Source organism: Colletotrichum jinshuiense, chromosome 11 (genome assembly GCF_051148585.1).
Source record: "Colletotrichum jinshuiense chromosome 11, complete sequence".
Classification (NCBI taxonomy): domain Eukaryota; kingdom Fungi; phylum Ascomycota; class Sordariomycetes; order Glomerellales; family Glomerellaceae; genus Colletotrichum; species Colletotrichum jinshuiense.
This window is the reverse complement of record NC_139304.1, coordinates 284,288-306,214: the sequence shown is the minus strand read 5'-3', so window position 1 is coordinate 306,214 and position 21,927 is coordinate 284,288. Positions and strand designations below refer to the sequence as shown.

General features: G+C 51.3%; 4 protein-coding genes across 4 annotated transcripts; 2 read left to right on the top strand and 2 right to left on the bottom strand.

Annotated features, from left to right (window-relative positions):
• Nucleotides 1-1,509: 1,509 nt before the first annotated feature.
• Nucleotides 1,510-2,703, top strand: EsH8_XI_000062 (uncharacterized protein; the record flags this gene model as incomplete). The annotated part of the gene is made up of 4 exons (XM_083273970.1): nucleotides 1,510-1,521; nucleotides 1,692-2,251; nucleotides 2,321-2,557; nucleotides 2,625-2,703. The coding sequence occupies 4 exons, from the start codon at nucleotides 1,510-1,512 to the stop codon at nucleotides 2,701-2,703; spliced, it is 888 nt and encodes a 295-aa protein (XP_083120306.1).
• A 2,594-nt stretch (nucleotides 2,704-5,297) lies between these two features.
• EsH8_XI_000061 (uncharacterized protein) lies at nucleotides 5,298-8,463 on the bottom strand (the record flags this gene model as incomplete). Its single annotated transcript, XM_083273969.1, has 6 exons — nucleotides 5,298-5,338; nucleotides 5,407-5,912; nucleotides 5,967-6,052; nucleotides 7,046-7,457; nucleotides 7,523-7,995; nucleotides 8,059-8,463. 6 exons carry the CDS (start codon nucleotides 8,461-8,463, stop codon nucleotides 5,298-5,300), a joined length of 1,923 nt encoding a protein of 640 aa, XP_083120305.1.
• Nucleotides 8,464-17,485: 9,022 nt separating this feature from the next.
• Nucleotides 17,486-20,737, top strand: EsH8_XI_000060 (CHAT domain-containing protein; the record flags this gene model as incomplete). The annotated part of the gene is made up of 1 exon (XM_083273968.1): nucleotides 17,486-20,737. One exon carries the CDS (start codon nucleotides 17,486-17,488, stop codon nucleotides 20,735-20,737), a length of 3,252 nt encoding a protein of 1,083 aa, XP_083120304.1.
• An 89-nt stretch (nucleotides 20,738-20,826) lies between these two features.
• Nucleotides 20,827-21,756, bottom strand: EsH8_XI_000059 (uncharacterized protein; the record flags this gene model as incomplete). The annotated part of the gene is made up of 1 exon (XM_083273967.1): nucleotides 20,827-21,756. One exon carries the CDS (start codon nucleotides 21,754-21,756, stop codon nucleotides 20,827-20,829), a length of 930 nt encoding a protein of 309 aa, XP_083120303.1.
• Between the last annotated feature and the right edge of the window lie 171 nt (nucleotides 21,757-21,927).

Genomic DNA, 21,927 nt, shown 5'->3' with positions numbered 1-21,927 from the left:
CGCCGTCATCCCCATACCATGACGGCTTCTTCCCGATCAGCTGTGTGGCCATGACGCTGGTCCACATTGGGTTTAGGGAAGCGGCAGTGAATCACTCATCACCACTTCCCCCGTAATTCTTCACTACCACATCACCCAAGCCCACTAAGCTTGGGCAGTTGTGGCTTCGGTGGCATAATCGCTATCAGCTCGATTGAGCTTCACCTTCAGTCCTTTTCTGGAGGTAAACCTTGTGCCCCTGCTCCATTCAAAACGCACACGTCTGAGCCGGCCAAGAAGAAGCAACATCAAATTTCCCTCCCCATCTGCGCGACTACAATCGATTGAAGACCCAACGCCTGCACGATTGCCATGCTCGGAAACTGCGTGACTGCCAAAGATACCAAGCCCACGCAGGACGTCCTTTACACACCGTCAGCTCGGCCATTGTCGCCCGACTCGAGCTTTTGATGTACCTTTTCGAGCTCGCCTCTCCACGAGATCGCGCCATTCCTCCCGATGACAATGGGCGCATCGAGAGGGAGGAGTCTACAACGGAAACAATATGCAACAACACTCTGCAGAGTTTCAGGGGGGCACAGAGGGCGAGATGGTGCGGAGGTGTGCCGGAGTTGACTCAACCGACGGGATGAGACGGCGATGGATAGGACTAGTGTCCTGTAGATACAAATAAATAAATAAAGTCCTCATATTGAAGCTTGAACAAAGAGTGTGTAAACTTCCGTCGCATGGCGGCGAGGAGGCTTGCCTTGAGAGAAAGGAGCCTGTACTGATACTGATGATGGCAATAGCGATGGCAATAATAGTGCAAAGGGGCATGCTGGCTCATCGTCGACTTGGACCATGGTTGCAAAGGCAGTCAAGTGAAATTTCCAGCTAAATGAAGAATAGGTAATGTATAATGTTGATGGAATTGACATCTCTAAAGTATAATAGAACTAGGCGCTTTTGAGAAACGACCAGGACGGGATCACGATCGCTTAGTTTCGCTCAAAGCATTGTTTGCTGGGCATTGATCCCCTCAGTCGCACAAGCAAGGGCAGCCGGGGTTTCTTGTCAGAGGGGGCTGAGCCGGCTGACTGATTGTATTGGACTTGATGTTCCAGGCAAGCACGCCGAGATATTACTAATGCGCCCTTGCCTGATATCACTTGGGCGATCAAATGAAGCAGGCACCTCACCTCGCCTCACCACACTTCATCTTGCCTCACCTCACCGCACAGCACAACACAGCACATTACGTCAGCTACAACATCACGGTGTCTCTTATTTCTTTGTTCTTCTTCCTTGAGCTCTTTTTCTACTGGTGTGCTTCCTTCTTTCTCCTTTGTAGCGACGCACCTTGGCTCGGCTTTCATCACCACACAAACACACAAAAACACTCAAAGCTCCGCTCTTTCCACCCGCAACATCCCAGCATCACTAATATCGTGAACCAACCCACCTCTTTGCGCGACAAAAGCACCACGCTTCCTGTGCCAAGCTCGTGCCACTCGCCTCCACGGCAAGATGAGAGTTGAGGTACGTGACGCGATGTGACGTGACGTAGAGAGCCTCTTCCAGCGATCCCTTCCCTTCCCCGCCGAGAAGCGAAATGCAGCGAAATGAATCCTGGCCATCCATGCATTCTCCTTTACCAAACATCCTCACTTGAACGATTCGCTGACTCTTGCTCGTTACGTCCACAACAGGCTTCTCCAACCCTCTCGGCCGCCCTCGGCGGCTACAATCCCTTTGACGACGACGCCGACGACGACAACAACCGCCAGGCCCTCATCCAGCGACTGCACCGTCTCGCGTTTGCCCTCGTTTCCGGCCCGCAGTCCCAGGTCGACCTGTTGCAAAACACCTGCGGCTTCCGCCTTGAGCCCCAAGTACTCCGTGACTTTGTCGGCCGCCTCGAATCCGACCCCGAAATCAATCACCAAAAGCTTTGCTTCGAGTACAATTTCGTCAATGGCATCGCCCGCTTCAAGATGCCCGAATCACCCCTTCATGTCGGCTTCGGCGCATCCCTCGGTTCGCTCGTCACCCAAGCCGTCAGCGACGCCCTGTCCCTGCTCGACAACCTCGAAGTCGTGAATCTGCCCAATTTCCCCCTCCATCACCCACGCGACGGCGGCCGGACGCTGCCTGATGCCGCCTGGACTATCCTCGACCAGAACGCCCACCCCACCAACCAGCACCCCGTCGTTGCCGCCGAGGTTGCGGTCTCGAGCCCTCGCACGCTCTACGAACTGGCCCAGCGCGCGTGTGACATAATCGAGGATTCCAAAAACGGCATTATGAGCGCCGTTGTAGCTATCAAGCTGTAGTACAGCCCCGATCAGCCACCCTACGCTATTCTCGACAACCTCGATGATTGCTTTGTCGGCGTCTGGGTGTCACAGCCAGAAACGGATGATGAAAATGACAAGGAGAAGAAGCGAAAGGCCGTCTGCATCATGGACTGGACGGCCATCACCACGCCCGATGCACACCTCCTTATGCAGACTTCGTGGTTTTTGGGCAATAAGCATACTACCGCTGAGCAGGACCGCAGTCACTCTGAAGCTACGTAAGTTTCCCCGGGATTTGACGTTTCTGGTTCCGGAGACAGCTGACTTTGTGATCTTACCAACTAGAATGCCAGACCATATCTCGATTCCATTCAATACCCTGCTTAGCAAGCTGCGGATAGCAGCCCGCCTCGCCCCTGTGTGAGCCTCGGTGTCACCGGCCGCTGCCACTGTGGCAGATAAGCGATGTGCTCTTTTCTACGCGCTCAGGGACCGATGGTTTCTAGGGAGCGAATGGACAACGTGGGACGATGAGATTCGAGGGGTTACAATGAAGAATGGGTAGACGATGGACGGGCTTTTCAGGGGCACCATATCCTAGAGGTCGTGCTTGGAACTTGCTTTGCCATGCCATCATCCTTGACGGGCACCGCGAAGCAAAAGCCACCGAAAGTCAACTATATAGCATAGTTTTCCAACGGGGACACGCAAAACGAAGGAATTCCGGCAGATGCCGTCGGAGATAGCTGGATAGTTAGTAAATTATCCAAAAAAATACGCACACCTTCGCGATCATCCCCCAGGTCTGCTTCCTGACATGGATATGTGTGGGTGAACGGCTCAGTATCTGGGTGGGCGAATGACCACTATTGAAGGACTCGGTCCAGGCCGACGGTCTCAATGAGGGCGGGCGGGCCGTATTTGTGGTCGGGGAGGCAGTGCTCGTGTTGGGTCGGTCTTCGTCCCGTCCATCAACGCCCATCCCCAGTTCCCAAACCACGCTGTCCTAGATGGGGGCCGCGTTCGCAAGGACGGAAATTCTGCTTGATGTGTGGTTGTGATGGTGACTATGGCTGTGGCTGGACTGGAGCTGGAGTTGGAGTTGGAGCAGCCGCTGCCACTGCATCACCGGCATCTGCACCTCTTTGCCTGAAGGTTCCTTGTTCCACACGCAATCCAAACCATACCATCTTTCCGCGCTCCAAACTTTCCCAGTTTATCCAACAACAAAAGCATCACCACCACACACGATGTAGCAGCCATCATCTCGTCCATCAATCGCTCCAACACAGGCGTAAATGTCGCCCGGGCCATGACGATGGACTCGGACAGTGATGATAAAGACGCGCACACAGGTTCCAACATTGAATTCTCCAATTACGCGTCCATCCCAGATGCCTGGTTGGCAAGCGCGAACGTGTTCCAATGCCTCACCCTAGTCGCAGTGCGTCCGAGACACCATCCGTACTAATCGAGCACTACGCTACCGACGGCCAGGCCAACATGGACTACATAACCCTTGTGACTCTTTCACAGTCTGTTCAAAGTTCATTTTGCCCTTGTTCGTGGAAGAGAATCACGGTTTCTGGTACATCTCCGTCGAGATGACCCGGGCTCTGTCTAGGTTGACTTGTACGACCCGCTGCCGAGTGCCACCCACACCCACAAAGCACCTCAGCCACGATCTGCTGGCTCGGCCGCACGTATACCCACGCGCATTGCCGCCCCGTAGCCCTCCAATCGGACATGACTTGATGATTATCATGAAAAAGATGCGGTCTTGCCTGGAAGTCAAATGTGACTTGATGACTTTAAGCCGGCAGCGCTCGGATGCGTCTCTCTGCTCATGATTTTCATGCGCGTACTATTAGGGCTGGGCCATCCACATCCAGCTTGTCTTAGCAGCCTGTCTTGTTCAATTATCCGGTTTTCTCCCGGGGATATGACCGGCCTGGTTGACTCGGAGCCGGCCCACGCCCCTCTAGAAGGAATACCCGAGGGAACGTGGACTTGGAGGATGGTGGCATCAACTCTCACAAACTAAGGGCAACATTTCCATACGTCGGCTACACGATTTACACCCACGACCCTCGTCATAATGGGGAGAGAAACGAGGTGGACGGGAGTAGGATCGGGCGTGACAAGGTTATACGGGGTTGGTTGATATAGAGCCTACACTGCAATACCTCCACCACCAGCCCAAGCGAACGACGAAGTTTGGCCGTTGAAACTCTGACCGCAATGGTTTGGAACTTCAATCAGTGAGGATATTGGAGCAATGGAAGGTCAGGGGTAAGTTTGACCGCGACCAGTGATACCCCGGCCTTTGGTCTGCCCAATATCGCCCATCATTCGGCTAAATTGATTTCCATGCGTCGTACAATCGATTCATGTTGTCGATATCAAATTCTCTTCGCAGATTGTGTTGTCTCAATCCCCAAGTATTTCTCTTTCTCGGTTGATGATGAAAGATAGCTAGCATAAAAGGACCCTCTTTCCGTATCAACTCTGTATATCAGTGAGGAAGAGCGTATCTACGAACGAGCGATTGACTGCGTAATTTATCGTAGTCGTTGCGGAACCAGGGTGGTCGGACGCAAGTGTGGATTTCTCGATGGGAAATTAGATAGTCTAATTAACGATATGTTGAAGCTGCCTAAGAATGATCTATTATAGATTGTTACAAACGTCTTGCCTGCGTCCTTATCAACCTAGCTAGCAACTCTACACCTTGCCTAGGTTATTAGGAGCCTCTGTAGCAGGGCCTTCCGGGGTTACGTATGCCTTTGTCAACCCACCATCCACTACCAGGTCATGAGCGTTGATAAAGCTGCTTTCATCACTAGCAAGAAAAACCGCAGCATAAGCTTGTTCAATGGCCTCGCCAAATCGACCAGTTGGAAAATGAATCTCTCTTCTAAAGCGTTTCTCTTTGTCGTCGCCCAGGAAGTCCTGGAGCATTGGCGTGCTACCCCATTGTTAATACATGTGGTTATAGGCCCGTGGATAAGGAGTGGCTTACTTCAATGGCGCGGGACAGATGGTATTGAAACGGTATCCTGGTTAGGTGGCAAAGTTAATTTGTTGACCATACAGTTAGACCGGAGGACAATCTTAAACCGCTCACCTTCCCTGGCATGGACAATGGCCAGCTCTCGAGTTAGAGCAATCACTGCGCCCTTGCTAGCCGTGTAGGCAACTTGAGGCGTAGCAGATCCAACGATGGCAACCATACTTGCTGTGTTGATAATGCTCCCCTTCTTCTTCCCGTGCTGGCGCAAGGATCTAATGGCGTGTTTGCTGCCGTACCAGACCCCTTTCACGTTAATATCAAACGTCTTTTCCCATATGTCGACGGGGCACTCCTCGGCATCTCCGTCCTTGGGATGCATGATGCCGGCGTTGTTGAAGATAACGTCTAATCCGCCCCAACTGTCCAAGCGAGCAACGGCCTGCTCAACGTCAGACTCCTTTGAGACATCAACTACCTGTGCCTCAAGACGGCCAGGAAAGTCTTTAACAAGCTTGCAAACCAGCAAGTGAGCTTTTGTAAGGACTTCCTGGCTAATATCCGTCATGAGAACAGACGCGCCCTCTCTTAGCATCAAGATCGACGCTTCGAGACCGATACCGCTTCGACAGCTGTCAGTAGATATTGATTTCGCTAGCAGATGGTATAACACGTACCCAGCAGCCCCGGTGATGATAATGTTCTTTCCCAAAAGTCTCCCAGACATGATGGACAGCGAGTTGAGGCGGCGGAAGAGATTAATCTTTAATAAATAGATTGGGATTTGGTTTGGAACTTTGTTTAGGCCAACAAAGGATAACGTATGTGTTCTTCAATGGAGATGATTACCCTGATTTTTCACTTGAAACAAAGTACGTTATTTCAAATCCAAGGTATATATAGAGAGACGGCTGCCAATAAAAGGTACACAAAACACTTTCAGGCCTCCTCCATGCAATGTTTTATCTATTCATATGACAATGCAACGGGACCGCGGTTCCACTTTGATATAATCCCGTTCACAATACCTGAACCAAGCTTTTAGGCACAATCTGGCATGAAGCCCAACAGAAGTAGATGACAGTAGCATGGCCAGGGAGAGCGCCTTCCTGCGTCTCCTGTTCTATCTATTGGGCAAACGAGCGGACCGCGGTAGATTCTAATTTAGAGGTTACCCCGGATAGGAACCGCGGTATATCCTAGGGATTATTAGCCCCACAGACCCTGATAACATGCATGACTGTTTGCCGCGCGCTCCCCCCTGTGCCTTGTGTACCCTTTGCCTGGCCCCATTTTATGACAGTAGCAAACTAGTCCTCTCTAAGTATACACGGTACTTCTCAAGTGGCATTGACGCGTTGCGAAACAGGGTTTTTCCTCAAACAAGAACATCCTCGTTATGACGGCGTCGTAGTTCATCGCAGAGCAAAAGCCAGGAAAATTGAGTAATTTATGTATAGCAAAGCCCAAAAAGTCTCATTTTATCAAATTAAGCAGTTTTAGGAATACTAAAAAAGTTATTTATTGAAGCGGTTTGTGAGGATTGATGGCAACGGAAGTTTAGTTCTGTGCAACTTTGATGTGATAGCTCTTAAGCTTGACAAAAAAATCAAAACCCTTGGGCCCTAAAGTACAACCAAGTCCTGAATTCTTCCACCCTGTCCATGCGAGATCCTAGTAGGGTATTTCAGCAATTGATAATAAAACAAGATAATCTGCCTCATCAACAGATACCTTTCATCAGGGTGGAACTTACAGGATTGGGGTAATCGCATCGATTAACAAAAACCGTGCCAGCCTGAAGCTGCTCGATGATTTCTTCGCCACGGGGAATATCGGTAGTCCACACACTCGCAGTCAGTCCATAGCTAGAGTCGTTCATCAATTGAATAGCCTCTTCATCACATCCTACGCGAATGACAGGAATAATTGGTCCGAACGTCTCTTCTCGAGCCACAATCATGCCATGGTTCACGTTAGTCAAGATACGGGGGGCCACGTAATTCCCGTCGAGAGGAGCGCTGTTGAAGGTTGCATTCAACGGGGTTACGTCATGTGCGCCTTTCTCGAGCGCGTCCTCAATCTGCAAGTTGATGGCCATTTGTGCCGCCCGTGAAACAACTGGCCCGATGTTGGTAGTTACATCCAAGGGGTCGCCCAGTTTGTAGCTGCCACAGCCGTAAGTAATTAGAAAAGCCAAATTATCTCAAGTTAGAGAAGCCTTGTAACTCACCTTTTCAGCTCGTCCTGTAAATGCCTTACGAATGCATCATGAACATCGTTATGGACGTATACTCGCTCAACGGCGCAGCAGCTCTGCCCTGCATTGAAGACGGCACCATCGACAAGTTGAGCAGCGACGTATTTCAAATCGGCGTCAGCCCTCACGTACGCAGGATCGTTCCCTCCAAGTTCAAGATTCAACGGAATTGTGCGCCTGGCTGCCGCTTCTCTGACAGAAAGGCCACCGGCGGTTGAGCCAGTAAAGCTCACAGCCTGGATTTCCGGCATTTTCACCATCTGGCTGAGCACAGCGGGGTCCCCAGACTGCACCACCTGCAGCACGTTGGCGGGCAGGCCGGCTTCGGCAAAGATCTCGGCGATTCTGGTTCCGACTAGGGGCGTCTGGGGAGAAGGCTTGAGAATTACGCTGTTACCCGCGAGGAGGGCAGGCACGAGGGCGTTGACTATGATGAGATAGGGAAACTAAGATGATCAGATGTTAGTAATAGCTACAGAATTTGGCTAAATGTTCAAGTTTAATCTCACGTTCCAAGCAAAGACAATGAGCGTAGGCCCGACGGGGACCTTCTTGATCCATCGCTTAAAGCCAACCTCAGGTAGTCCAGGCAGACTAGCAAGACTCTCTTCGGAAATATCCAAAAGGTATTGGGCGCGCTTTTGCATTGTCTCGATCTCCTTGTGGCTGAAAGCAATGGGACGGCCCATTTGCTCTGTCAATTCGCGGCCGAGTGACTCCTTACGCTGCTGGATCAGAGAAAGGCCTCGTACGACAATCGCCTTCCTCTGAGCCAGCGACAGCGAGCTAAACTCGCGAAAAGCACGTTCTGAATCCTTCGCAATATTCTTTGCCTGTTCAATACTGGTGCTTGGGGTGTGAAGAATCACCTTGTTTGTCGAAGGGGAAACGGTATGGATTGTTGTGTTAGCCATGGCGCAGGATGCTGGTATTGGTTGTCGTTGGAAACTGTGAGAAGGAAAATAACAACAGTCAGAAAAACATCGACAAGCCTCGTGTTAAGATGAGAAGAGAGCATTCAAATTCAATGCTAGCAGCTCCGTGGTTGTTTTCTAAGTCAATTGACATCAATAATGACAAAATAATCGACTCATGTCAGCGTACAAGATCCTGGAAGCGCCCAGCCCGTATTGTTACTAGGGTAAGAGACGCCCTAAGTCAGGGATCTAGGGTGTAGATGGTCTAGTTTCCTCTTTTCTGAAGCCATATGATAACAAAGCGCGATACGCTCTCTGGTCTTGACGAAGACGTCGCCGTCTATCGTAACCGCGGTGGGCCTTGCATAACCGTACAACCGCGCTTATCAAACCGCGGTTATTCCCGGTATCGCTAGGTTACAGACCCGATCGGAACGCTCCCAATGATTGATCGTCCAAAATTGTCATCTTCTCCAGGAGCAGATAAAGAGTGGCCAATCAACATAATTAATTTTCGAAAGAAGCGATTGCAGCTAGCGCGTGCGAGCACAACTTCAACCTCATCCATCATTGGAATAATTGTATGCTTCAAGGACTTTTCCCCCTTTTAGACCACGGTATAGTACTCGCAGCATCCCACTTTTTTTCTATTATAAGTTTCTCTCATCGACTTGACCTTCGACATCTCTGTCTCATGTCCTTACGTAGGCCCTGAAAACAATCCCTGCGCCGCTTTAATCTCGGCAAAGATGGTACAACAACACGATACTACTCCCATTCAAGACATGACGAGTCTGCAGGAGAGCCATGTTACCTTCGATGAAACCCGGCTGAGTGCGCTCCTCCAAAACGACGAGAAGGTGAAGGTCGCGGGGGTTGATGCAGATGGTGTTTTGCGTGGAAAGATCATGTCAAAGGATAAGTTCCTCTCCAGCGTCAGCAGCGGGTTTGGCATGAGCTCCGCCATATTTGCCTGGGATATACACGACGTCCTGTTCACTACAGAGACCAGTATTTCAACCAGCGAGAGTGGCTTTGCCGACCTCATGGCAGTCCCCGATATCAACTCGTTCAGAAGACTGCCCTCGGAAGGAAATATACCGTTCTTCTTCCTCCGGTACTTGCTGAATGACAGACCCGTGTTTGCCTGTCCTCGGGGAATCATCAGTCTATTGTGCGAGAAACTGGCTCGGTCAGGCTATAGAGCACTAGCTGGTGGTATGTCACGATTCCTTCCTCAGAACGCAAAACCCCCCCGCTAAGCTGTGAGTTGCCAGTCGAGCTCGAATTTATGAATTTTCAAACCCCGTCAGAAGATGGATACGGGACATCAGATGGAAGACAAAACCTGGCAGTGTTTTTGGAAAAGAACACACCGGGAGCATTGAGGCCTCTAACAGGCGGTATGTTCGGTTATAGTTCAACACGCCCGGTCGCGTCCAAGAAATACTTTCACGATATCTTCGACTTCAGCTACAAGGCAGCTTGCCCAATCGAGAGCTGGCACACGGAGAGCGGACCTGGAGTATTTGAAGCGGTAAGCATTCACGTTCGATTGGAACAGTTTATAAGCAGCTGGGCATCTAATATCTCAATATTTTCCCAGGCTTTGAAAGTGAGCCCAATAGATAAGATGGCTGACAATGTCTCTGTCTTCAAGTAAGCTTCCAATCGCTCTGCTTCACGTCTATTGCGCCCAGACTTATTCGTAAATATACAAAGGCTCGTTACGAAATGTCTCGGAATAGAGCATGGTGTTACGCCATGCTTCCTCGCCAAGCCTGTCCACGGCCTACCTGGAAACTCAGGTCACATTCACGTTTCTCTTACTGATCTTAAGGGTGAAAACATGTTTGCAAGGCCCGGGTCTCCAGACGCAGAGGCCAAATGGAAAGATATTGCCCACCTTTCAGATCTAGGCCGTCATTTCCTAGCAGGGATCTTAACTGCGCTGCCGGACATTATGCCCTTACTGGCACCGTCAATCAACTCATATAAACGACTTGTAGAGAACTATTGGGCGCCCGTTAACGTTAGCTGGGGTCTTGAAGACAGGCTTGCGAGCGTGCGCCTCATCGCACCTCCCATCTGCAAGCCTTCTGCCACCCGCCTCGAGGTGCGCATTCCTGGGGCAGACATGCATCCACATTATGCCCTCGCTGCCCTTGTTGCCGCTGGTTGGCGAGGGGTTAAAAAGCAGTTGGACATCCCCATACCGCCGGCCAAGACCCAGCGTTTGCAAGGGAATTCCCAAACACTTCCGAGCTCGCTCCAAGAGGCGAATTTGAGGTTTAAAAACCCCGGTAGCCTGGCAAGAGAGATATTTGGAGATGAATTTGTCGACTTTTTCGCTGCTACAAGGGACCATGAACTGAGGATCTGGAAGGAGGCTGTGACTGATTGGTGAGTTTGCCTGTGGTGGAATCCCATAGAGTTCATGACTTGGCTGACCACTCTTTTAGGGAATTTCGTCGCTATATTGAAATTGCATGAGCCAGTACATTCTTTGTTAGTGGTATTGATAGGCGGCAAGGCATGGGGGAGTGGAAGCATGAAAACGTAATAAATTGGAATTGGTCCACTCTGTCAATCATTTTTGCCGCCTGGCCACAACAGTAATAGAATCAGTCAGTTTAGAGAAACATCCTCCAATAATTACTACGGATACTTTTGGATCTCCCTATTCCCCACCTATTTTTATTTTCGAGCAAGATAACACATGTTACCCAATAGTTCCACGAAGTGTCTAGTGAGAATATCGATGAGGTATTAAGGTGGAGGCAATCAGATAAGCGGTAGCCATTGGACGGCTCAAGCTATGGTCAACGACTAAAACAAAAAGAAAATGCGTCCACAAGCCGCAAAGTTTGCCCATTTGAGAGCTTAACATGTAACATCTCCGAGAACGACAGGATCATATTCCGAACGCGCCTTAGCAAACCACCACCCGACTGAAACCACCAGTGTAACGGCATAGACCACAGAAACATAGTTCATGTTGTCTACAGTCGCAGGATAAATTGGCGGAAAAGAATACATCTGTTTAAGAAGCCACTCGTCAGCATATCAGTTTCAAGTTTAGCACATTTAGAATGAGTAGGAAATGGAGCCACACCACAAGTGTGAACAAAAACCAACCAAGCAAAACATAGTTGCACAATGCTCCAAACCTTCCTAGCCAAAATGGGCCTGGCTTTATAGATGATCGGCCACGTAGTAACAGACAAACCACCGGGATGCTGTAAGACAGATAAAGTAATGTGACACATGCAGTGACCATGCTGTTGAATGCGGTGTAGGAGGCGAGGTATAGGCAGCCGAGAATGGCCACAATAACAGAACTAAAGATGTGTGAATTCACCGGCGCCAGAAGGCGCGGATGAATATGGCTCAGGTACTTGCTTGCAGGCAAACCGTTGTCGCGGGCAAATGACCAGCACAATCGAGCTTGCCAGGTGTGCGAAGCAATAAGGCAACCACATCCCGTGAAGATTATGAAGCTGAGTAACACAATCGCCCCTGCTTTTGACTCTAGTGCCTGATAAAACAGTTCCAAGATCGGAACGCCTGTTGACGTGGACGCTACCCTTTCAAAATCGGTAAGACTGAACATCATTGCGATGCCGAAGGTCCAGGCTGTAAAAAACCCGATGCCGACCGTGCCTATGATGGCAACAGGAATAATCTTCTCGGGATCAATGACCTCCTCTGCCATGTGGACCGCACAGTCCAAACCATTGAAGGCCCAGTTCGCGTTGATGAGGCCCACTATGAAGGCAATGCCATCATTCGACCAGCCCGTGTTGTTGATGAACTCCGTGAAGACAAACCTGGGCGTTTGATGTATGGGTGATTTGGCAGGGACGACAATGATAATCGCGAGATACGATATGATTGATATCCATAGCGTTGCAAAGGTGATGACGGGCAAAAAACGAGATGTAAAATTAAAGATGGAGCAGAAAAGATTGATAATTTGATAGCTTACGAAAGACATCCACGGTTTGATTACACTACAAATTGTTTTGTGAGCTACAGATAACTTGGCCCGGTCCGTTCAGGCATCAAAAGATAAGAATGTTACTCACAGTTTGGGATGAGCCAGTTGGATACAGCCGAGGCAGAGGTTTCCAACTCCGAGAGCAATGCTTGCACAGGTGAACATTGAACCAACCCAGGCAACCCAACCTGTTAGGTAGGACGCGAAACGCGCGTATTTCGGAAGAGCAAGCTTGCTCGTCCAGTAGTACTGTCCGCCTGCGTGCGGCATGGCCGAGGTAAGCTCGGCTAGGCAAACTCCAATGGCGCCACAGATAATGGTAACGAGTATCATCCCATAAACGAGCTGAACCGGACCGCCAGAGTTTATGCCTGTGATGAGAGCTGTCGAAATTCCGAACCATGAGTTGGTTAGGGAGAAACTGATTCCAAGCAAAGACCATAAGGAGAATCTTTTGCGGAGCTCCCGGACGTCGCCCGTTCCGATGTTTACTGTTGATAGAAACTTCTTAGTAACTTCGTGCCTCCGGAGAGATAGAGAAGAGGACAAAAGGAAAATTACGAGGACTTTTCGTTGTCTTGGTGATTTGTACTAACCTTGACCTAGGTCGGACAAGTTCTCTTTCTTTACGGCAGTCATTTTGTGCGAGTTTTCCATCTTTATGAAAGACTTTCTATAAAGGACGAATAAAATGATAATTTGTGGTAAAGGTTGATGGTTGAGCTCTGTGGGATGGCTCAATATGAATTGTAAGGAAGAGAACTGATTTCTTGTTGCAACTCTAGCAGCCGCAGGATGTGGAATATTAGGGGAGTAACTAGCAGGGAATGACTTTTAATTTCGGAAAAGTCGATAACTGAATTTACGTCAGATTGCTTATCTCTACTGGAAGCTGACAGAGTCAGTATCTAAGATTCATCAATACTGCAACCCTTGTTCCCCCCAATCAAGCTCTAGGCTCATCTGTGCCAGGTCGCGGCTTCGTTCGAGATAAGAATCAGCAGAGCAGCCGATGTTGAGCGTCATCCCCGCACTTCATTTTTATTCATGCGAATGTCATTAGAACGGCCAGGTGTAGACCCAAGGCTTCAACTGCTACCTGATTAGTCTGTATTCAATGAGCTGCATTCCATGCGTAATTGAAAAATGCGGGGTGACCAATCCGGTGCTTTACCGCGCTGGCACCGACTTCAAGTGGGTCTGTGGATCCGGCGGACCGCGCTTCAGAAACAAGTATCGCATCCCTTGTCTAACTTTCTTGACTAGAGCAAGCTTTTCTTCCGTCAACACTATACTGTCGATATCCATCGTTGCCATTCATCCAATATCAGCAGTTTACGCCCTTCTTCGCCTGGTACTGGGTCTAGACGCTCTTATCTACTTCGTCAGACTCTTCCGGCACAGCACATTCCTTATCTTATCCCAACAGTCAGTTGAACCCACTCTGCGGCCGTCATGCCCTCAGAGCCCCGACGCACCCTTCAAGGGCCAATCTTGCGCGTGCGTACCGGATGCTTGACATGCCGCGGTCGGAAAAAAAAGTGTGATGAAGCCAAACCGCGGTGCCGCGGCTGCGAGCGCAATAGCCTCGACTGCCGATGGCCTTCAGGCCTAGCCACTGCGCGGCAGGAGTCTAGTCGCTCCGCGACTCGGTCAAACACTCCCCATGGGACAGAGAGACCTGCAACGCGAAGCCAAAGACAGCCCCGAGTCTTAGCTATCTCTTCATCCCCTGAAACACTACCTCAGCCATCCGAGTCAACTGACGCTACCTCGGCGAGCCCTAACTCGGAGCTTCAAGCAACCGCGCTCACAAACACCACAAATCAAGACGGCGACTCCGCCATCCCACTGTTGTGCAAGAGCCCAGTTGCTGCCTTGCTGTCACTGGAATTCGCCTTGTTCAACCCCGCGACCGAAGACGGTAGTAAGTCTGATGAAGAAGCCGAGCCCTGTGTGTCGAGGTCGTTCTCGCCCCTCTGGGCAAATACTGTCTTGGGCAGTCAGATTCCGCAAAGGATAGGCTCTCTCCCCTCAATCTACGACAACACAGCGATCGAACTGTTGGGTCACTATCTGAGCGCTACTACAATAAGCATGGCTAATGGATCTACGGCGAATAATCCGTTCTGTGTGCAACTGGTCCCGTTAGCTTTTTCCAGCGATCTGATTCTGCAGCTTCTTCTGACTCAAAGTGCTGTGCACCGGGCGTCTAAGTCATTGACAGCAGACGATCGTGTGTCCAGAAAGTATTATAATCGCTCCCTGGGGATATTTCAGCAAAACATATCTCAGTTTCTGGGCGGACAATCTGGCGATGAGGCACTGATCCTAGGGATTGGTGCTTTAATACTTTGCTTCATTGAGGTCAGCTACCAGTTAATCTTGACTCCCCTTTTTACCATAAAGTAGCCTTTCGTCCGTTCTTTTATTTATAGAAAGATTCTCAAGTTTTTTCCCCCATATTCATTGAATCATTGCATATGTTCAGTCCCATGCCTGGATACCACTTGTTAGACTTCTTGAAAAATAAATCGATTGCATTGTTAACAATGTTTCAGACAGCACGAGGCGATATCAACGGAATCATTTTTGACCATCTTATGGCGGCCCGGTCTATTCTTTTGCCCTTACTATCTGCAGGTAGCACACTCACAAAGGCTCTAAAAGAGTTCCTAGTCGAGTACTATGTTTACACTGCAACTGTGGGCATGATATCAATCGACACACGATTAAGCGATCAGGTTCTTCTCGACGACGAAATCGTGCTTCTTGCCACAGAACTTGTGGCATCAGCATACGTCGGCAATCTATGCGGCTGCTGGCTAGACTTGATAATGCTTATACCTTCAATCTTCAGCTTCAGTCGGAATATGATGGCCCATGATAATGGGTCGTATTTCAGGCCCTCAGCAGATGATTTTCTGTTGTACGCCCAGATTTTGCAGCAGATAGAGAACTGGATGCCGAACCCATCGGTTGATCCAGAGGTTGCAGCAGCGGGTTATATCTATCAAAAGGCAATGCTGCTCTACTTGCACACGACTTTGCATCCCCTCTCCCGAGGAAATAACACCCTGCAGACGATGGCCATAGAGAACGCTCTTGCAGAAGCGCTCGCAAATCTCGCGCAACTGTCACCAACCTCGCGCGTTAATACCAGTCTTTGCTGGCCGATTGCTGTCATCGGCTCTTGCGTCATCGACCAGGGACAACAGATTTTTTTACGTGACAGACTGGATCATATGTTCGCGGCCATCGGGCTGGGTAATATCCGGCAGACATCGATTTTGCTCCAACACCTCTGGGCGGATGGCCACGGAAGCTCGGCGCAAGTGGGCATGAAGATGGGGCCATGGGAAATATGCCACGTAATGAATGAAAGGCAGATTTGGGTTTCATTTGCGTGAAAGTAGGAAGATGAGATTTAAGAGCGGACTAGTTTGCGTTCATGTTTAGTGTGTGCAAGTTTAGGTCTAACGATAGTGTTGGATTACCTGACTAGAATACAGGCAGGCGGTCAGAGCATCAGCCGGCCGCCAACCGGGACAGCAGCCGCAGCAGCGGAGCCTGGAGATTACGTCTGTAGGGTGACAGCAGCTATATCTACGCTGCCGCCGCTGTTGCTGCCAATCTCTTACTTTGTCTTCTACATACCGATTTACCAGCTTCTGAATATGACATATTTGTTGAATGGGCTCTGGTATGTATACATACAATAGGTTTGCAATGCAACGTTATTCAATTGGTCGTGATGTCTAAGTTGGGTTCGTTAGATATACATACATTACTGGAAACAGCATATAGATGCGACGAGGACTGCTTGGATGGGATTTTCTGCCCTTCTTGGTAAACCCTCTACCCCACGGGCAGGTCACTTCGAACCGGACGAAGAACGGCCACACCTCAGACGCCGAGCGCCGGTGCCTGCCTGGAATTAATTCTATCGGGAAAACTCCGTACTTCATAGATCCCCTAAAAGCCCCGTCATTTGGCAATGGCCTCTATGCATTCTGCATGGCACGCTAAGCCGATGACAGCAATTGGGTCGGCTGTCAACACCCAACCTTTAATCACTGCAGCGCCGGGTGCTGTGTTACCCATCAGGGCCATAATGGCAGACTTGACCTGTGAGACCGGTGACAGGGACTTGCGGCTGGGCGGGCATTGGGCCACATCGAACAAAACCCTCAAGAGGGCTTGGCTACTTGGACAGGCGTGACAGCACTCAGATATGTAAGGGGAGATGCTTGGTGTCCGTCTCGGCCAATTGGGGAGTGATTGCAGTCGGTCGCAACCGATTTGCTGCCCACACTCGTGCAGTTTCGCTTCATGCCACCAGGAAGACGACCTCAACAGCAGCTCAACAGCAGCTGGGGTGCAGCTGTCTACAACAACACTAGCGGATTGGCTGACACGATGTTTGTACGACCCGGAAAAGCACACGAAGCTTCCGGCCAGTAACTTGCAATTGCTGCTAGTAACGCCGAGCGAGCCTGCCACCTCCCGATGTCTCACAAGCGCCGGTGCGTAGCATACCACGCTGCAGCCATTTATACTCCGCCCTGTGCATTCCAACTCGCCCGGGAGGGCCGTCTTTCGTCCCTTTTTCTTTCTATCGATGTGGCGACCTGAAATTTGGCGCTAGAGATGTGAGTACGGGCTCTGGGAGGTATTTGGCGGGACAGTGCTATGTACGAATACCCGCCAGCGCCAAAAATGGACGCCCTAAGAGTTTTTGGATATGTGGCCTCGCAGTCCCCAGGAGCCCAACAGCGTTCCTTGCTGACTCTAGGAACTGCGCTTGATCCCCGCTGCAGCTTGGCTTGCCTAAAGCATCCTTCACAGCAATCCAATAATAGCCTTTGAAGCTGCCAATCTTCGTTTCGAACGTCGTCTAGAAAAGTTTCGACGCTCTTTTGAAACGGAGCTGTAGGCCATCTTGTCCAACACTGAGTGCCTCTGAAGTGCTCTCCTTGTTGCAATTGTCTGATCGTCAATTAGACCCACTGAGTACTGATGGGGAACATTCAGGACGTTGTCGACGCCATTCGACAGGCTGCGGAAGTGCTCTCGCAACATCCGGATGATCTTGGTGTACAGCAAGCACTCGAAAGAGCCATCAATGTTGCCAAGAGAGATTTGGAACAGCTCGCTACCGATTCTCGGGAAACGGGATCGCTCAACCAGATTATCGAGTGTACCGAACATGTTTTGTCGGTCGTGCCGGAAAACCATGCGTTCCGTGCGGCCCTGTTGGCCGACCTCTCCGTCGCCTTGTACCAACGATTCTTGATGACGGGGTCCGACGAAAACCTGAACGACTTGAACAGGGCTGTGCAGTTTGCCGAAGAAGACGTTTCAGCCACGCGCCCAGGAACGAAGCAGCGAATCCTCGCTTTAGCCAATCTCAGCGTAATGTTACAAAACCGGTACGACCATACAAGGGACGAGCAGAACATTAATCGGGCCATCACCGTGGGTGAAGAGGCGGTGGATAGGATACCCAAGGGCTGGCCTTCTACGGCCATGATTCTGTGTCAGCTCGCCATCTCGCTTGCTAAGCTGTTCGAGCACAAGCACGACCTGGATGTCGCCGAGCGTGCCCTTGCCACGGCCGATTCCGCCGTGAAGACAGCAGAATCACGGGGGGACGAGGAAGTTGTGGCACTCGGTTCCAACACTCTAGCAAGAATTCTGGGGAGGCGGTCCGAGCAAACAGGGAACACCAAGGATCTGGACCGTGCAGTCGAAATTCTCACCAGCACTGTGCGACCGATCCCGAAGAACATCAGGAACTACGTGGTTGGCTTAAGCTACCTGGCAGCCATACTGGGCACCCGTTTCGAGCAACAAGGCGACGTGGACGATCTCAATGCAAGCATTCTACACACGAAGAATGTGCTGCAGTTGATGAGCAATGATGATTGTGATCGACCGGCGCAGCTATACAACCTAGCGTCTAGGCTCGCTGAGCGAGCGCAGTACACTGGCGTACTCAGCAATCTCGACGAGGCCATTGAACATGGGCAACAAGCTCTGCGCCTTGTTCGCCAGAGTCATCCGGAACGGGCCAATTGGCTCAGGGGACTCAGCCAGTTTCTGGGTATACGATTCAGGATGGGGGAGTCAAAGAATCTGCAGGACATTCAGCAAGCAATCGACCTCAGTAGACAAGCGGCTGAGGCGGTTGGCCGCGATGACATGTGGATGCGTGCGGCGTTGGCCAACGTTCTGTCAAATCTACTGATGGAAAAGTATGAACAAGACGGCGAGGCTGCCAACTTGAACGAGGCCATTGATGTTCTTGAACAGGTTCTTCAAGGTGGTCTCTCAGTAACTAGTCCCGACAGAGGAGCTTTGGAATTCGGCTTAGGGGGCGTGCTGCGTAAGCGATTTCGCCACACTGGCGACGCCACGGATATGGAGAAATCCAGAGACGCCTTCCAGCGAGCATGGGCCTCTCTGAATGCTCCACTGGTGATTCGAATCGATGCTGCAATTCGGGCTGCCAAGATTGCGGTGACTTGGGCCGAGGAGCATCTCCAGAGCCACAATTCTCCGGATCCATCAGTGCTACTCCGATATTGGACGGAAGTCTCAACGTACCTCGACCATGCCGTCAGTCTTTTCCATGCTCTGAGCCCCCGGCATATGCAGAATGTCAACAAGCAACAAATGCTCAAGCGATTCGCTGGCCTTGGGGCCCACGCCGCCGCCGCTGCCTTGAATGCAAGGAAGGAGGCCTCGTATGCCTTGCAGCAGCTGGAGCTCGGGAGAGGCGTCATCTCTGGACTTGTTCTTGATCTCCGGACTGACTTGTCATTCCTCCGAGAGGAACACCCGGAATGGGCGGATGAGCTTTCCAGACTTCGCAACATTTTGGATTCTGGTCATATCACTCCATCATCGACGGGGTCGTGGGAGTCGGGTGCACAATCCCGCCGCCGGGCAGATAAGGACTTTGAATCTCTTCTCACAAAGATCCGCAGCGAGAAAGGCTTTGAGAGATTTTTGATGCCGCCTACCGTTGAGCAGCTCAAGGAAGCGGCTGACCCGGATCCTGCCGTTGTGGTGAACGTGTCTTCATTTCGGTGCGATGCTTTTATTGTTGAAAAGCACCGCATCAGGCTGCTGGAGCTTCCCCTTTTGAGCCTGAAAGACATACAGGCAAACACCAAGCGACTGAAGGACCGTCCCAATTCGCTGCCGTCAGTGTTGGAGTGGTTATGGTCCTCAGCAGTGCATCCAATTCTCGACGAACTTGGTTTCTACCGCCCTCTCGCCCTGCACGGCGATTCATGGCCGCACATTTGGTGGATACCGGTCGGTCCCCTCAGCAGCTTACCACTGCATGCCGCTGGATACCACACCAGGCACTCTGGAGAGACAGCTCTTGATCGGGTCATGTCGTCGTACAGCTCATCCCTCAAGTCTCTACTTGCAGGCCGTCGCCAGAGGACGCCGCAGTATGATTCCGGCCCAATCAACGCCCTGTTGGTTTCAATGAATAGGACACCAAATCGCTCCCCGCTGCGGTACGCAGAGCTCGAGGTCGCCATGCTGGAGAAGCTCTGTCCGGCGCTGAATGCGACGCCCATTCGGCCAGTCCAGCACAAAGCAAACATCTTGACACAGCTCAAGCGATGCGATATCTTTCACTTTGCGGGCCACGGCACGTCGAACGCATCAGATCCCTCCCAGAGCGCCCTTCTACTAGGCGATTGGGAGAAGAGCCCGCTAACGGTGGAAGACCTTCGCAACGAGAGGCTGCAAGAGAAGCCACCATTTCTCGCCTATCTCTCCGCCTGTTCCACAGGGGCAAACGAGGTACTTGGGTTGGTTGATGAAGGGATCCATCTCGGCTACGCCTGCCAGCTTGCGGGCTTCCGTCACGTTGTAGGCACCCTGTGGACTGTGTCCGACCCCTTTTGTGTCGACGTAGCAGGGAAGTTTTATGAGACCATCCGCGATGAGGGGAAGACAGATGCAGCCGTCCATCGCGGACTCCATCTAGCGTTGAGGAAGTTGCGAGACGTTCAGGTTAGCGCGAAAACCCGCGGCTCTAACACTGACGCTGTTGAGGCTGTAGCTCCGGATGACGAGGGAGAAGAGATGGCCGTACCAGGGAGAGAGGATGGCAATGGCAAGGATGGCGGCAATGATGGAGATCGCACTGCGCAGATATCTGGGTCAAGAAAAGGAGACGGCGTGGGAGAGGAGCCGTCCATGAATATGCTCTGGGTTCCATTTGTTCACTTTGGTGTCTGAAAAAGCCCCTCTGTCCGCAATAGAAACCCAAAATCAATGTCTGATGGACAAAAAAAAACCCCCCCAAAACAAAAAACACTCAAGAACCACTAGCCGATGGGTCTTTTTTGTTCATCTTCTTCGTCATTAGAATCTTCAGCCGCAATATGACCTCCCTCTCCAGCTTTGCGAATGCGATGCCAATCACCTCCGAATTGCTCAACCGAAACCGTGTAGGGGCCATTCTCATCATCCTGGACAACGAAAGCATCGTCAGCGCCACGCCAGTTCTTCTCCGGCTCTTCCCGTATGGACCCAAACAAACCAGTCTTGATCTTGACGCCAGCAAAAAAGATGACGCGCTTCTGGTCCTTCCAAGTTGACCACCCGCTGCTTGACGCACCCCGAACCCACGACAACCTGGGACCGACCTCTGCGACTCCAGCAGCGCCGACATCAAACCCAACCGTCACGCTGCCCTCGGAGTTCTCCCATGTGGTAATCCCAACATCTGCCGACGAATACGTCCACGTCGCGACACAAAGACCATGTTTCTTCGCATCAGGATACTTGGCAAACAGCACCTTGGCATGGCGCTGCAGCCACGCAAGAAACGGGTCGCGAAAGTCAAACCCTTCAGAAATGACCTCATCCCCGCAGAGCAACACGGCACCAAACCCGCCCGCGGTGCTGTACCTGACAACGCCGCCCACCTCGACAGGCAGACCCACGGCCGCCGCGCCCAAGCCCGCTTCCAGCTCCACGCTCGTCTCAGTGACTTTGTCTGCCGTCAGCGGCCCGTAGCGGCGCGTGTCGGGCGCGCTACGCTGCAGGGGCCCCAGCGGGCCGTATCCTGCGGCCTTGACAGCCGAGGCGTCACTTAAGTCGAGGATGGGGTGCCACCGCTGATACTCGTCATCGAGGTAGCCTAGCATGCCTGGCAGCAGGCGGGAGAAGGGGGCTGGCTCGTAGAGCGCGTAGCCGAAGCGGTGGCGGCGCATGGCGGTGCGGTAGCTGCGGGCTAGGCTTGGGTTGCCCATTTTCGTTGTGGAAGCTGGTCTGTATGGCCTTTTGTTGGATTTGTTCTCTTTCGAGAGGTTTCTTTGTGGACTAGGTGGTTTCGGCGAGGCGATGACAAGAGTATGCTGCGGGAAACGGAGGGAATGCCGAGCTCAGTCTGGCTTGGCGAAAGAGCAAGCACAGGTAGCATT